The 13,296-nt window shown below is 48.0% G+C and overlaps 1 protein-coding gene across 4 annotated transcripts; it reads right to left on the reverse strand.

Moving 5' to 3' along the window:
• Positions 1-1,403: 1,403 nt before the first annotated feature.
• STK38L (serine/threonine kinase 38 like) lies at positions 1,404-12,918 on the reverse strand. 4 transcript variants are annotated; one of them, XM_073650381.1, is made up of 14 exons: positions 12,764-12,918; positions 9,523-9,667; positions 9,201-9,252; positions 8,540-8,662; positions 8,377-8,460; positions 8,150-8,273; positions 6,669-6,823; positions 6,396-6,498; positions 3,959-4,020; positions 3,699-3,816; positions 3,481-3,604; positions 3,253-3,348; positions 2,206-2,297; positions 1,404-1,715 (listed from the first exon to the last, which is right to left on the reverse strand). In XM_073650381.1, exons 2-14 carry the CDS (start codon positions 9,654-9,656, stop codon positions 1,588-1,590), a joined length of 1,395 nt encoding a protein of 464 aa, XP_073506482.1. In that variant the 5' UTR covers positions 9,657-9,667; positions 12,764-12,918; the 3' UTR covers positions 1,404-1,587. The 4 variants fall into 4 exon arrangements, 2 of the variants coding, with proteins under 2 accessions (XP_073506482.1, XP_073506481.1); XM_073650380.1 differs by having other exon boundaries at positions 2,200-2,297; XR_012250947.1 differs by having other exon boundaries at positions 1,577-1,715; positions 2,200-2,313.
• Positions 12,919-13,296: the final 378 nt, after the last annotated feature.

The raw sequence follows: 13,296 nt of genomic DNA on the forward strand, positions 1-13,296 counted from the left end.
TCCTAGTGGTGACTGTATAAATCTGTATGTAGTGAGCTCCCCCTAGTGGTGGCTGTATAAATCTGTATGTAGTGAGCTCCATCTAGTGGTGGCTGTATAAATCTGTATGTACTGAGCTCCCTCTAGTGGTGGCGGTATAAATCTGTATGTAGTGAGCTCCATCTAGTGGTGATTGTATAAATCTGTATGTAGTGAGCTCCATCTAGTGGTGATTGTATAAATCTGTATGTAGTGAGCTCTCTCTAGTGGTGGCAGTATAAATCTGTATGTAGTGAGCTCCCTCTAGTGGTGGCTGTATAAATCTGTATGTAGTGAGCTCCTCCTAGTGGTGACTGTATAAATCTGTATGTAGTGAGCTCCCCCTAGTGGTGGCTGTATAAATCTGTATGTAGTGAGCTCCATCTAGTGGTGGCTGTATAAATCTGTATGTACTGAGCTCCCTCTAGTGGTGGCCCATAGAAAAAAAAAAAAAAAAAAGGAAAAATAAAAAATTCCAAATATACAGAATTTTGAACATAATCTATTGTGATCCCTTCCGTAGATATTAAAAGGGGAGATTCGACATTCTAGTTCACTTTACTTTTCAACCATTTGAAAGATTTCTGTTTGCCGTCAGGGAATGGAGCATTCTTTTTTTTTTTTTTGCATCCACTGCCGAGGCATGCTGGGAGTTGTAGTTTCACAAGAACGGGAGTGCTGCAGATTGTCAACCTCTGGGTCCAACACAATGCTCTGAGCGTGGATACAGCTGTAACAAACCCTCAGCTGTGTTACAACCTCTGGCAGTAAAGCTCAATGACAGGAAGCAGAGGTCGTTAATGCAAAATTTTAATTAAGTGCAAAAAGTTTCTAAGCGCCGGAGAAAAATGACACAATACAGACTGGACCAGGATCAAATATTTTAATATCTTTTTTTTTTTTTTTGTACTTTTTCATCCGTTACCAGACACAGCTTCTTCCATGTGGAGGTCAGTAACAAAATATTAGAAGGACGCCGGACCCCCGACAGTGGAAAAGAAAAGATTAAATACTAACCGGACACCATAGAATAAATAATCATAAAATTAAAAACGTAGAAATAAAAAAGTGTATTAACAATAAAATTCATGGCTTTCCCCACCAACCGGCAGCTGCCCCTTTAAAACAAAACACAGCCCCTATGATCGCAATGATCCCTGTATAATCCCGTTGCGGAACGGTCGTCATCAGATCCCGGTGTGACAGTGATCGGCGGCAGATTGCAGCTCTGGGGTCTCATAGTGCAAAGAATGGCAATAAAAAATGAGAAGAATTTTAAAAAAGACCCCCGCGGTGAGAGCAGGGACTGAGTGCTTGCTCCAGTACCCACATAACAAAATTTAAGCCCCTCCTTCGTTCCTAAACTTAAGCCCCTCCTTTGGAAGTATCCGGGCGCGCGCTACCATCATGCGAGAAATCCTAGGCCTGCAGAATTTCCTTGGCGTCTGCGTCGCTCCTGCGCAGTTTGTGCCGACCAAGTCTGAGTTTGGCAGATACCTGAGAATCTTTTTTTTGTTATATTTTTTCTCATTTTCTGCTCGAGTCAAAAAAAAAAGCAGCTGAAAGATCTCATAACTTTCCGGACTTCATGTAGGATGGGATGGAGCCGCGCTGCGTCAGACCCTCGAAGCGCTTGTACGTGTAGTTTAGGAAAACCCAGTCCTTGGATTTGTAGTCCGGCTCTGTCGTGTTTGGCACTAACGAGACAAAAGGAGAAAAAAAAAGCTTCAAAAATCAAAAGATAAATTATAAAAAGGAGAGAGCGAGCGAGGGAGCGACAGGCAGAGCGAGCGAGAGGCGGCGACAGGCAGAGCGAGCGAGAGGCGGCGACAGCCAGAGCGAGCGAGAGGCGGCGACAGCCAGAGCGAGCGAGAGGCGGCGACAGCCAGAGCGAGCGAGAGGCGGCGACAGCCAGAGCGAGCGAGAGGCGGCGACAGCCAGAGCGAGCGAGAGGCGGCGACAGCCAGAGCGAGTGAGAGGCGGCGACAGCCAGAGCGAGCGAGAGGCGGCGACAGCCAGAGCGAGCGAGAGGCGGCGACAGCCAGAGCGAGAGAGGCGGCGACAGGCAGAGCGCCTTCAATAAGTCATTTACAAACAAAAGCTTTAAATAAAGGGAAAGACGAACTCAGGAAGTCACTTATCTCTACTAGGACAGAAACGCACGGAGTGGATTATACTTACACTTACCTGGCTGCAAAATATCCGATTCTGGGAAGTCATCAAAGTTGGACGTGTCGTCAATGCTCTTTATCTCAATGTTGATCGCTGCCGGTCTCTCCCTGAATCAGGAAAAGACTCAATAACACACAAAGGAAAAAAATTACCTATAACTGTATAAAGAGAGTGCAGACAGGATCTTATCATGTATCTCTGTATACAGGGAGCTCCCCCTAGTGGTGGCTGCAGACAGGATCTTATCCTGTATCTCTGTATACAGGGAGCTCCCCCTAGTGGTGGCTGCAGACAGGATCTTATCATGTATCTCTGTATACAGGGAGCTCCCCCTAGTGGTGGCTGCAGACAGAATCTTATCATGTATCTCTGTATACAGGGAGCTCCCCCTAGTGGTGGCTGCAGACAGGATCTTATCATGTATCTCTGTATACAGGGAGCTCCCCCTAGTGGTGGTTGTAGACAGGATCTTATCATGTATCACTGTATACAGGGAGCTCCCCCTAGTGGTGGCTGTTGACAGGATATTATCATGTATCTCTGTATACAGGGAGCTCCCCCTAGTGGTGGCTGCAGACAGGATCGTATCATGTATCTCTGTATACAGGGAGCTCCCCCTAGTGGTGGCTGCAGACAGGATCTTATCATGTATCTCTGTATACAGGGAGCTCCCCCTAGTGGTGGTTGTAGACAGGATCTTATCATGTATCTCTGTATACAGGGAGCTCCCCCTAGTGGTGGCTGCAGACAGGATCGTATCATGTATCTCTGTATACAGGGAGCTCCCCCTAGTGGTGGTTGTAGACAGGATCTTATCATGTATCTCTGTATACAGGGAGCTCCCCCTAGTGGTGGCTGCAGACAGGATCTTATCATGTATCTCTGTATACAGGGAGCTCCCCCTAGTGGTGGCTGCAGACAGGATCTTATGTATCTCTGTATACAGGGAGCTCCCCCTAGTGGTGGCTGCAGACAGGATCTTATCATGTATCTCTGTATACAGGGAGCTCCCCCTAGTGGTGGTTGTAGACAGACTTGTTTTTCGTGTCGGATCCTCGGTACCTGATATGTCCCCAGTCCACACATTCGAAGAACGGATGAGTTTTTATTTCCTCTACTCCAATTGCGCCAATTCGGTTGTCCGCGTCGGTGCAAAACCTGTTTAGGGGTAAATTAAGGCTGTAACATTGGGGGCAGATACGGCCTGATACATTCCCTCTATTACATATCTATCCTTGGATGGCGGCAGCGATCACAGAGGGTCCTCCGCACTCCTGGCGACATTCGCACCTGAGGATTAAGTCTTTGGCCTTTTCGGATATTGGCACCTCCAGGGGGAACACGAGGGTCTCTTTCCAAGTCATCACTTTCCGATAGGTTTCTTGGGGAGTTTCCGAACAGAATGGAGGATATCCTGAAAGGGGCGAAACACTGCTATGAGCGCGCGGGTTATTGGGGTGGTAGGGGTCTCATCACACACAGATACTGTACCATGGGGGGGGTCGTACCTATCAGCATCTCGTACATAATGACCCCAAGCGACCACCAGTCACAAAGCTTGTTGTATCCTGTCTGCATGAAGACCTCCGGAGCGATGTAGTCAGGGGTCCCAACCGTAGAGTAGGCCTGTGTGCAAACAAAGGAGTAAACACCATGAATGTTCAATACAGGTGGGTGGGGGAGTCTGACATCTGGTGGTCCGCTGCAGCCCATCTACAGTAGCACTACGAAATCATGTGACCGGCAGGGAGATACGACAGTGACTTACCAGCTGCCTCCGATTCTTTTTCCAAGTCTCTGCTTTCCTCTTTGAGTTCATGTTCTGAAAAGCTGAAAAAAAAAGAGTGAATTTTAATCTACCGTATTTTTCGGACTATAAAACGCACCTTTTTCCTCCAAAATATATATATATATATATATATATACACACACATACACATATATATGGTGTGGGGGGAGCGGCAGCGGCGGTGGAGCAGGCACGGGAGGCAGCAGCCGCCTGCTGCCTTCCCTGTGCTCGCTACTAAAGAATATGAATATTCACTGCTCCCCACGTCCATGGGTGTGGGGAGCACCGAATATTCACTTTCCTTAATAGCCGTCACACTGTACCGCACCTCGGCTCCTGCAGAAGCCGACAGTCAGTGTACCCGCTTATTTAAGTCCATGAATATTGATGGACTTTAATAGCAGGCACGCTGACCGCCGGCTGCCGCGGTACAGTGTGCGCGCTATTAGAGAATCAATGGTAACTGCTCCCCACGCACACAGTCCAGGCGTGGGGAGCAGTGACTCTGCCGGCACAGCATCTCAGTGTGAGGGTGCATGGTGTCACACTGAGATCAGTGCTGGCAGGAGGACGCAGCGCTGGAACACAGGGAAGAAAGGGGAGTAGAACTAGGGTTTATTTTTTTGTGTACAGCATGGGACGAGGGGGGGCCCATCATAGATAACAGAAAGAGGGACGAGGAGGGGGGCGATCATACACAGCAGGAAGAGGGACGAGGAGGGGGGCCATCATACACAGCAGGAAGAGGGACGAGGAGGGGGGCCATCATACACAGCAGGAAGAGGGACGAGGAGGGGGGCCATCATACACAGCAGGAAGAGGGACGAGGAGGGGGGCCATCATACACAGCAGGAAGAGGGACGAGGAGGGGGGCCATCATACACAGCAGGAAGAGGGACGAGGAGGGGGGCCATCATACACAGCAGGAAGAGGGACGAGGAGGGGGGCCATCATACACAGCAGGAAGAGGGACGAGGAGGGGGGCCATCATACACAGCAGGAAGAGGGACGAGGAGAGGGGCCATCATACACAGCAGGAAGAGGGACGAGGAGAGGGGCCATCATACACAGCAGGAAGAGGGACGAGGAGGGGGGCCATCATACACAGCAGGAAGAGGGACGAGGAGAGGGGCCATCATACACAGCAGGAAGAGGGACGAGGAGGGGGGCCATCATACACAGCAGGAAGAGGGACGAGGAGGGGGGCCATCATACACAGCAGGAAGAGGGACCAGGAGGGGGGCCATCATACACAGCAGGAAGAGGGACGAGGAGAGGGGCCATCATACACAGCAGGAAGAGGGACGAGAGGGGCCATCATACACAGCAGGAAGAGGGACGAGGAGGGGGGCCATCATACACAGCAGAAAGAGGGACGAGGAGGGGGGCCATCATACACAGCAGGAAGAGGGACGAGGAGGGGGGCATCATACACAGCAGGAAGAGGGACGAGGGGGGGCCCATCATAGATAACAGAAAGAGGGACGAGGAGGGGGGCATCATACACAGCAGGAAGAGGGACGAGGAGGGGGGCCATCATACACAGCAGGAAGAGGGACGAGGGGGGGGAATCATACATAGCAGAAAGAGGGACGAGGGGGGGGCATCATACATAGCAGAAAGAGGGACGTGTGGGGGGCATACATACCAGGAAGAGGGACGAGGGGGGGCATACATACCAGGAAGAGGGACGAGGGGGGGCCCATACACAGCAGGAAGAGGGACGAGGGGGGGGGGCATACATAGCAGGAAGAGGGGGACCATACATACCAGGAAGAGGGACGAGGGGGACCATACATACCAGGAAGAGGGGTGCCATGCCAACCAGAATAAGGGATGAGGGGTGTCTTGCATACTGGGATGGGGGATGAGGGCCACAAATACCAGGAAGGAAGGGTCATATATACTAGGATGGAGGATATTAACAGATTTGGGGGACATTACCGCTATACCAGTGTCAGCAGCAGATCCCCTGTAGTGCATCATGACCACATTTTTTGCTTCAATTTTTTTCTATTATCCTCCTCTAAAACCTAGGTGCATCTTACAGTCCGAAAGATATGGTAACTTTATATGGATCCTGTCAACAGCCACCACTAGGGGGAGAGCCCTGTATACAGAGATACACGATAAGATTCTGTCTGCAGCCACCACTAGGGGGAGCTCCCTGTATACAGAGATACACGATAAGATTCTGTCTGCAGCCACCACTAGGGGGAGCTCCCTGTATACAGAGATACATGATAAGATCCTGTCTGCAGCCACCACTAGGGGGAGCTCCCTGAATATGGTTTATTATAAGTCTCTATACAGTGACCTCCCTCTAGTGGTGGCAGTTGGCAGACAGAATGCAGATAGCTGTTCCTCAGCAGGGAATCTGGAGCTGTGTATCAGTGTGTTACATCCTTGTACTTACAGAAGTCGCTGGGCGGATTGTGGCTGAGATTCCTGTAGAATTCGGTCCGATGAGCTTTCTTCAGTCCTGTACAAAGCCCGAAATCTGAGAGCTTGACGTGACCCTGCGAGAGAAGAGGTGGAGGTCACCACAGAGTATAACACCTCCCCAAACTGAAGCGGTAGATAACAGGGAGCAATAGAATATTAGATAGAAATGCTGGAGTATTAGCACAAGGTCCCTTTAAGAAAAGACTCAAGTGTGTGACAGTGAAGCAGCGGCTGCAGAGCTCACCTTCGCATCCAGCAGCAGGTTGTCCGGCTTGATGTCTCGGTGGATGAAACCCAACTGGTGAATGGCGTCAATGGCCAAGACAGTCTCCGCAATGTAGAACTGCGTCTCCTCCTCCGACAGAGTGTCCTTCTTCATGAGCAGCGTCATCATGTCACCTACAGACAGCAGAATAGTGAGTGCAGCTCTGGAGTATAATACAGGATGCAACTCAGGATCAGTAATGTAATGTATGTACACAGTGACTGCACCAGCAGAATAGTGAGTGCAGCTCTGGAGTATAATACAGGATGTAATGTATGTACACAGTGACTGCACCAGCAGAATAGTGAGTGCAGCTCTGGGGTATAATACAGGATGTAACTCAGGATCAGTAATGTAATGTATGTACACAGTGACTGCACCAGCAGAATAGTGAGTGCAGCTCTGGAGTATAATACAGGAGGTAACTCAGGATCAGTAATGTAATGTATGTACACGGGGACTGCACCAGCAGAATAGTGAGTGCAGCTCTGGAGTATAATACAGGATGTAACTCAGGATCAGTAATGTAATGTATGTACACAGTGACTGCACCAGCAGAATAGTGAGTGCAGCTCTGGGGTAAAATACAGGATGTAACTCAGGATCAGTAATGTAATGTATGTACACAGTGACTGCACCAGCAGAATAGTGAGTGCAGCTCTGGAGTATAATACAGGAGGTAACTCAGGATCAGTAATGTATGTACACAGTGACTGCACCAGCAGAATAGTGAGTGCAGCTCTGGAGTATAATACAGGAGGTAACTCAGGATCAGTAATGTAATGTATGTACACGGGGACTGCACCAGCAGAATAGTGAGTGCAGCTCTGGAGTATAATACAGGATGTAACTCAGGATCAGTAATGTAATGTATGTACACAGTGACTGCACCAGCAGAATAGTGAGTGCAGCTCTGGGGTAAAATACAGGATGTAACTCAGGATCAGTAATGTAATGTATGTACACAGTGACTGCACCAGCAGAATAGTGAGTGCAGCTCTGGAGTATAATACAGGAGGTAACTCAGGATCAGTAATGTATGTACACAGTGACTGCACCAGCAGAATAGTGAGTGCAGCTCTGGAGTATAATACAGGATGTAACTCAGGATCAGTAATGTAATGTATGTACACAGTGACTGCACGAGCAGAATAGTGAGTGCAGCTCTGGAGTATAATACAGGATGTAACTCAGGATCAGTAATGTAATGTATGTACACAGTGACTGCACCAGCAGAGTAGTGAGTGCAGCTCTGGAGTATAATACAGGATGTAACTCAGGATCAGTAATGTAATGTATGTACACAGTGACTGCACCAGCTGAATAGTGAGTGCAGCTCTGGAGTATAATACAGGATGTAACTCAGGATCAGTAATGTAATGTATGTACACAGTGACTCCACCAGCAGAATAGTGAGTGCAGCTCTGGAGTATAATACAGGAGGTAACTGATGACATTACCTCCCGGTAAGAACTCCATGATCAGGTACAGGTTACTTTTGTCCTGGAAGCTGTAGAACATTTTCACCACCCAGGCCCCGTCGGCCTCCACCAATATGTCTCTCTCGGCTCGGATGTGCGCCACCTATGGGGGATACAGAGACTTGTACAGGATTAAACAGAATGATTTTAGACAAATCCCCCAAAAACAGACGGCAGTGAGCTATGGAGACCCCGCGGTGCTTCACCTGCTCCTTCTCCAACATGTCGGCTTTCCTGAGGATCTTCATTGCATAGATGTGTCCTGTGTCTTTCTTCTGAACAAGTCGCACCTACAAACGGAAAATATTATTTTCCCCATGCGCTCACATTTGCGACCACTTCTGGACGGCCCTCTAGTACTGGACTTACCTCTCCGAAGGCTCCGCGCCCGATAACCTTCAGCGACTCAAAATCATCCAAGCCCAGCCTGGTCCTCTTCAGCCGCAGGAATTCAGTCTCCTTTCGTGCGTGCTGAGACCGACGCAGCCTTTTCTGCAGAAATGAATTACAATTTAAGTGAAAGGTGTAGTTCTCAAAGATGACACTAGAGGGCAGACAAGGGATTAATGGAGGGTGCAGATCTCAGTCCCGACACCAGACATGGGATTAATGGAGGGTGCAGATCTCAGTCCCGACACCAGACATGGGATTAATGGAGGGTGCAGATCTCAGTCCCGACACCAGACATGGGATTAATGGAGGGTGCAGATCTCAGTCCCGACACCAGAGGGCAGACAGGGAATAATGGAGGGTGCAGATCTCTGTCCTGACACCAGAGGTCAGACAGGGAAATAATGGAGGGTGCAGATCTCATTCCTGACACCAGACGTGGGATTAATGGAGGGTGCAGATCTCAGTCCTGACACCAGAGGGCAGACAGGGAATAATGGAGGGTGCAGATCTCTGTCCTGACACCAGAGGTCAGACAGGGAAATAATGGAGGGTGCAGATCTCAGTCCCGACACCAGAGAGCAGACAGGGAATAATGGAGGGTGCAATTCTCAGTGATGACACCAGAGGGCAGACTCACATCGTCGTCTGCTAGTCCCTCTTCGTCCATGGCGATCTCCAACTTCTTTTGCCTGTTGGAAAGAAAACCTCCGTTATGTTTCTACAGTGATCCGGATTATCAGCGGCTCCGGATTATCAGATCTGTATTCAGTAACCCCCAGCTCCGCCCTCAGCGACTGCTTTTTTAGCAATTATCCAGCATTACAGTATATGAGACCCGTGAAACTACAACTCCCACTATTCCCCGGTTCCCCACCCCGTTTGCAGACTACAACTCCCAGCACGTCCTGGAGGCTGGCGGAGCATGCTGGGAGTTGTGGTGCTGCTGCCGGCCCCGGTACCTGGTCTCGCGCTCCTCGTGCTGCAGGATCAGGTTGCTATAGAAGGTCTCCAGCGTCAGTTTGGCCACGGTCACGCGCTCCCGGGTGTGATTACTCATAGGGAAGGCGGTGGCGTTACCGGCCGTCATCGCCATAGTAACGAGCGCTGGAAAAGAAATTACAGTCAAAGAAGATGTCCAGCAGGGGGCAGCATCCCACCCAGGGAGGAGGAGGGGGCTGTGCATCTCCCCCTAAGTGCCAGCTACTGTTCTCTGCCAGTCATGGAGTCTGACCGCAGGGGTCTCTGAGAGTCTTGTGTTTCCGGCTCGGGGTGCGGCAGGAAGGAAGCACCTGTCAGGTCCTTACACCGGGGTGCGGTGTGTGACTCCTCCACGCGACCTGTGAGGGGCAGCTGGGGAAAGCTGGGTGATCAAGTTCGGCGCCAATATCACTGATTGGTCGCGGCCAGCGACCAATCAGCGAATCGTATTAGTGAGGACCGGGGAGCGGCGCTGCCTGTGCGGATACTTCCACTGCGAGAAGCCGAGAGATCAGCGACTGCTCGCAGCAGAAGTATCCGGACCCGCAGCGCCGCTCCCCGGTCCTCCCTTCACACCCTAGCCGCATGGAGGTCAGCGGCGCCGCCGGTCGAGGTACTAATGCTGCGAGCAGCCGGGAGATGACCGGCGCTAGCCGGTCATCTCCCGGCTGCATCGCCGCTGAGCTCCATGTGACAGATGAGCCGCTAACGGCCGCCATCTTTTTCTGAAATCCTGCGTCGCTGATTGGCCGCGGTAGGACAAATCAGCGACGCGGGATTTCCTGGACAGAAGGACAAACAGATGGGATAAGACGATTATATATATTAGATAATACTGCCCCCTATGTACAAGAATATAACTACTATAATACTGCCCCCTATGTACAAGAATATAACTACTATAATACTGCCCCCTATGTACAAGAATATAACTACTATAATACTGCCCCTATGTACAAGAATATAACTACTATAATACTGCCCCCTATGTACAAGAATATAACTACTATAATACTGCTCCAATGTACAAGAATATAACTACTATAATACTGCCCCAATGTACAAGAATATAACTACTATAATACTGCCCGCTATGTACAGGAATATAACTACTATAATACTGCCCCCTATGTACAAGAATATAACTACTATAATACTGCCCCCTATGTACAGGAATATAACTACTATAATACTGCCCCTATGTACAAGAATATAACTACTATAATACTGCTCCAATGTACAAGAATATAACTACTATAATACTGCTCCAATGTACAAGAATATAACTACTATAATACTGCCCCTATGTACAAGAATATAACTACTATAATACTGCCCCTATGTACAAGAATATAACTACTATAATACTGCCCCCTATGTACAAGAATATAACTACTATAATACTGCCCCTATGTACAAGAATATAACTACTATAATACTGCCCCCTATGTACAAGAATATAACTACTATAATACTGCCCCCTATGTACAAGAATATAACTACTATAATACCGCCCCCTATGTACAAGAATATAACTACTATAATACCGCCCCCTATGTACAAGAATATAACTACTATAATACCGCCCCCTATGTACAAGAATATAACTACTATAATACTGCTCCTATGTACAAGAATATAACTACTATAATACTGCTCCTATGTACTAGAATATAACTACTATAATACTGCTCCTATGTACTAGAATATAACTACTATAATACTGCTCCTATGTACAAGAATATAACTACTATAATACTGCTCCTATGTACTAGGATATAACTACTATAATACTGCTCCTATGTACAAGAATATAACTACTATAATACTGCTCCCTATGTACAAGAATATAACTACTATAATACTGCTCCTATGTACAAGAATATAACTACTATAATACTGCCCCCTATGTACAAGAATATAACTACTATAATACTGCCCCCTATGTACAAGAATATAACTACTATAATACTGCCCCCTATGTACAAGAATATAACTACTATAATACTGCCCCCTATGTACAAGAATATAACTACTATAATACTGCTCCTATGTACTAGAATATAACTACTATAATACTGCTCCTATGTACAAGAATATAACTACTATAATACTGCCCCCTATGTACAAGAATATAACTACTATAATACTGCTCCTATGTACAAGAATATAACTACTATAATACTGCCCCCTATGTACAAGAATATAACTACTATAATACTGCCCCCTATGTACAAGAATATAACTACTATAATACTGCCCCCTATGTACAAGAATATAACTACTATAATACTGCCCCCTATGTACAAGAATATAACTACTATAATACTGCCCCCTATGTACAAGAATATAACTACTATAATACTGCCCCCTATGTACAAGAATATAACTACTATAATACTGCTCCTATGTACTAGAATATAACTACTATAATACTGCTCCCTATGTACAAGAATATAACTACTATAATACTGCTAATAGATAACAGTGGGTTGCGGTATTCTGTTATTACACCTGTGTACACAGGATGGGGGAGGGGATTGTGTTGTCTGAGAGTCGGTAATAAAAATCGTTATCTGTTGGGAAGCAGAACCCGTTATCCCAGGTGTCGGCAGGAGGGTGTATACGGTATATACTCCACTAGTGATGAGTTGTCTGGTCAGTAATTACTCACTGTGCAGATATGTGGGGCCTCGTGCGTCGCTCCTGATTACACTACGCGTCACCATTACTGTACCTGGAGTAAACAATGCGCCGCCACATGGGGCACAAATACCTGTATCCTGCCTCACGCGCCCTGTGACTGGCAGGGGAGGTGAGATACGGCTTGTAGGCAGCAGGGTGTGCGGCCCTTTAAATAGTAGTCATGTTATAAAGTGTGTGTGGGGGGGGGGGGTGGCATAAATCCCCCAACCTGCAGGGGGCACCACAACTCCCAGCATGCCCTCAGTATATACAAATATACACACACTGGGGGTCCTGTAGAGTGAGACCCTTTATATCCCCATTTTCAGCAGCCCTGCTTGCTGTTAGTGACTGGTGACCTTCCCTTTCACAGCTGCGGGTTTGTTACAATGTCTCAGGGAGTCCAGAATATAAAGTTCTCCTCGGAATGTAAACATAAGGGGAAAAAAAAAAAAGTGTCTGCAGTCAATGACAGCAAGCAGCGGTGCCGACAACCTAGCCCTGACTGAGTAGTCGGCACAATGCCGGAGCACGTACCTGCTCTGTGGTCCCTTCCGGCGCTGACGTCTTGTCTCACCGGTCACCAGACCCCGCACTGAGCGCTGCCCTCCTCCTCCGGCCGCTCCAGTCACAGCCTCTCGCGAGAACTGCGCACCTGTCCTGAAGCCCCGCCTCCTGGTCACACCCCCAGCCTGTGCGCAGGGACACGCCTCTTTTCCCTCTGCTCAGTCTGGCCACTAGAGGACAAACAGTCTTTATCACTTTTTCTCGGTGACGTCCATTTTTTTGTAGCCTGTCTTCGTTGAAATACATAGAAAGTCATCACAAAAATGGACTTCAAAATGGGGACAATAATTATACTAGCTTTTTAATTGATATGGCGTGACGTCATCGCATTTGTTATTTCAAATTCTCAGCAGGTGCGCATTCAAAAGGCACGCAACTTAATTGAATGTGAAGTTTACATTGGCTGAATAAGTAGCCAATGTGTTGCCTCAGTGATGATTTTATTTTGGGTCTACGTGGGGAAGGCGACATATTGTAAGACAGACCCTTAAAGGGGAAACAAA

Source organism: Phyllobates terribilis, unplaced genomic scaffold, assembly GCF_046119375.1.
Source record: "Phyllobates terribilis strain yellow unplaced genomic scaffold, ASM4611937v1 Scaffold_10__3_contigs__length_209671492, whole genome shotgun sequence".
NCBI lineage: Eukaryota > Metazoa > Chordata > Amphibia > Anura > Dendrobatidae > Phyllobates > Phyllobates terribilis.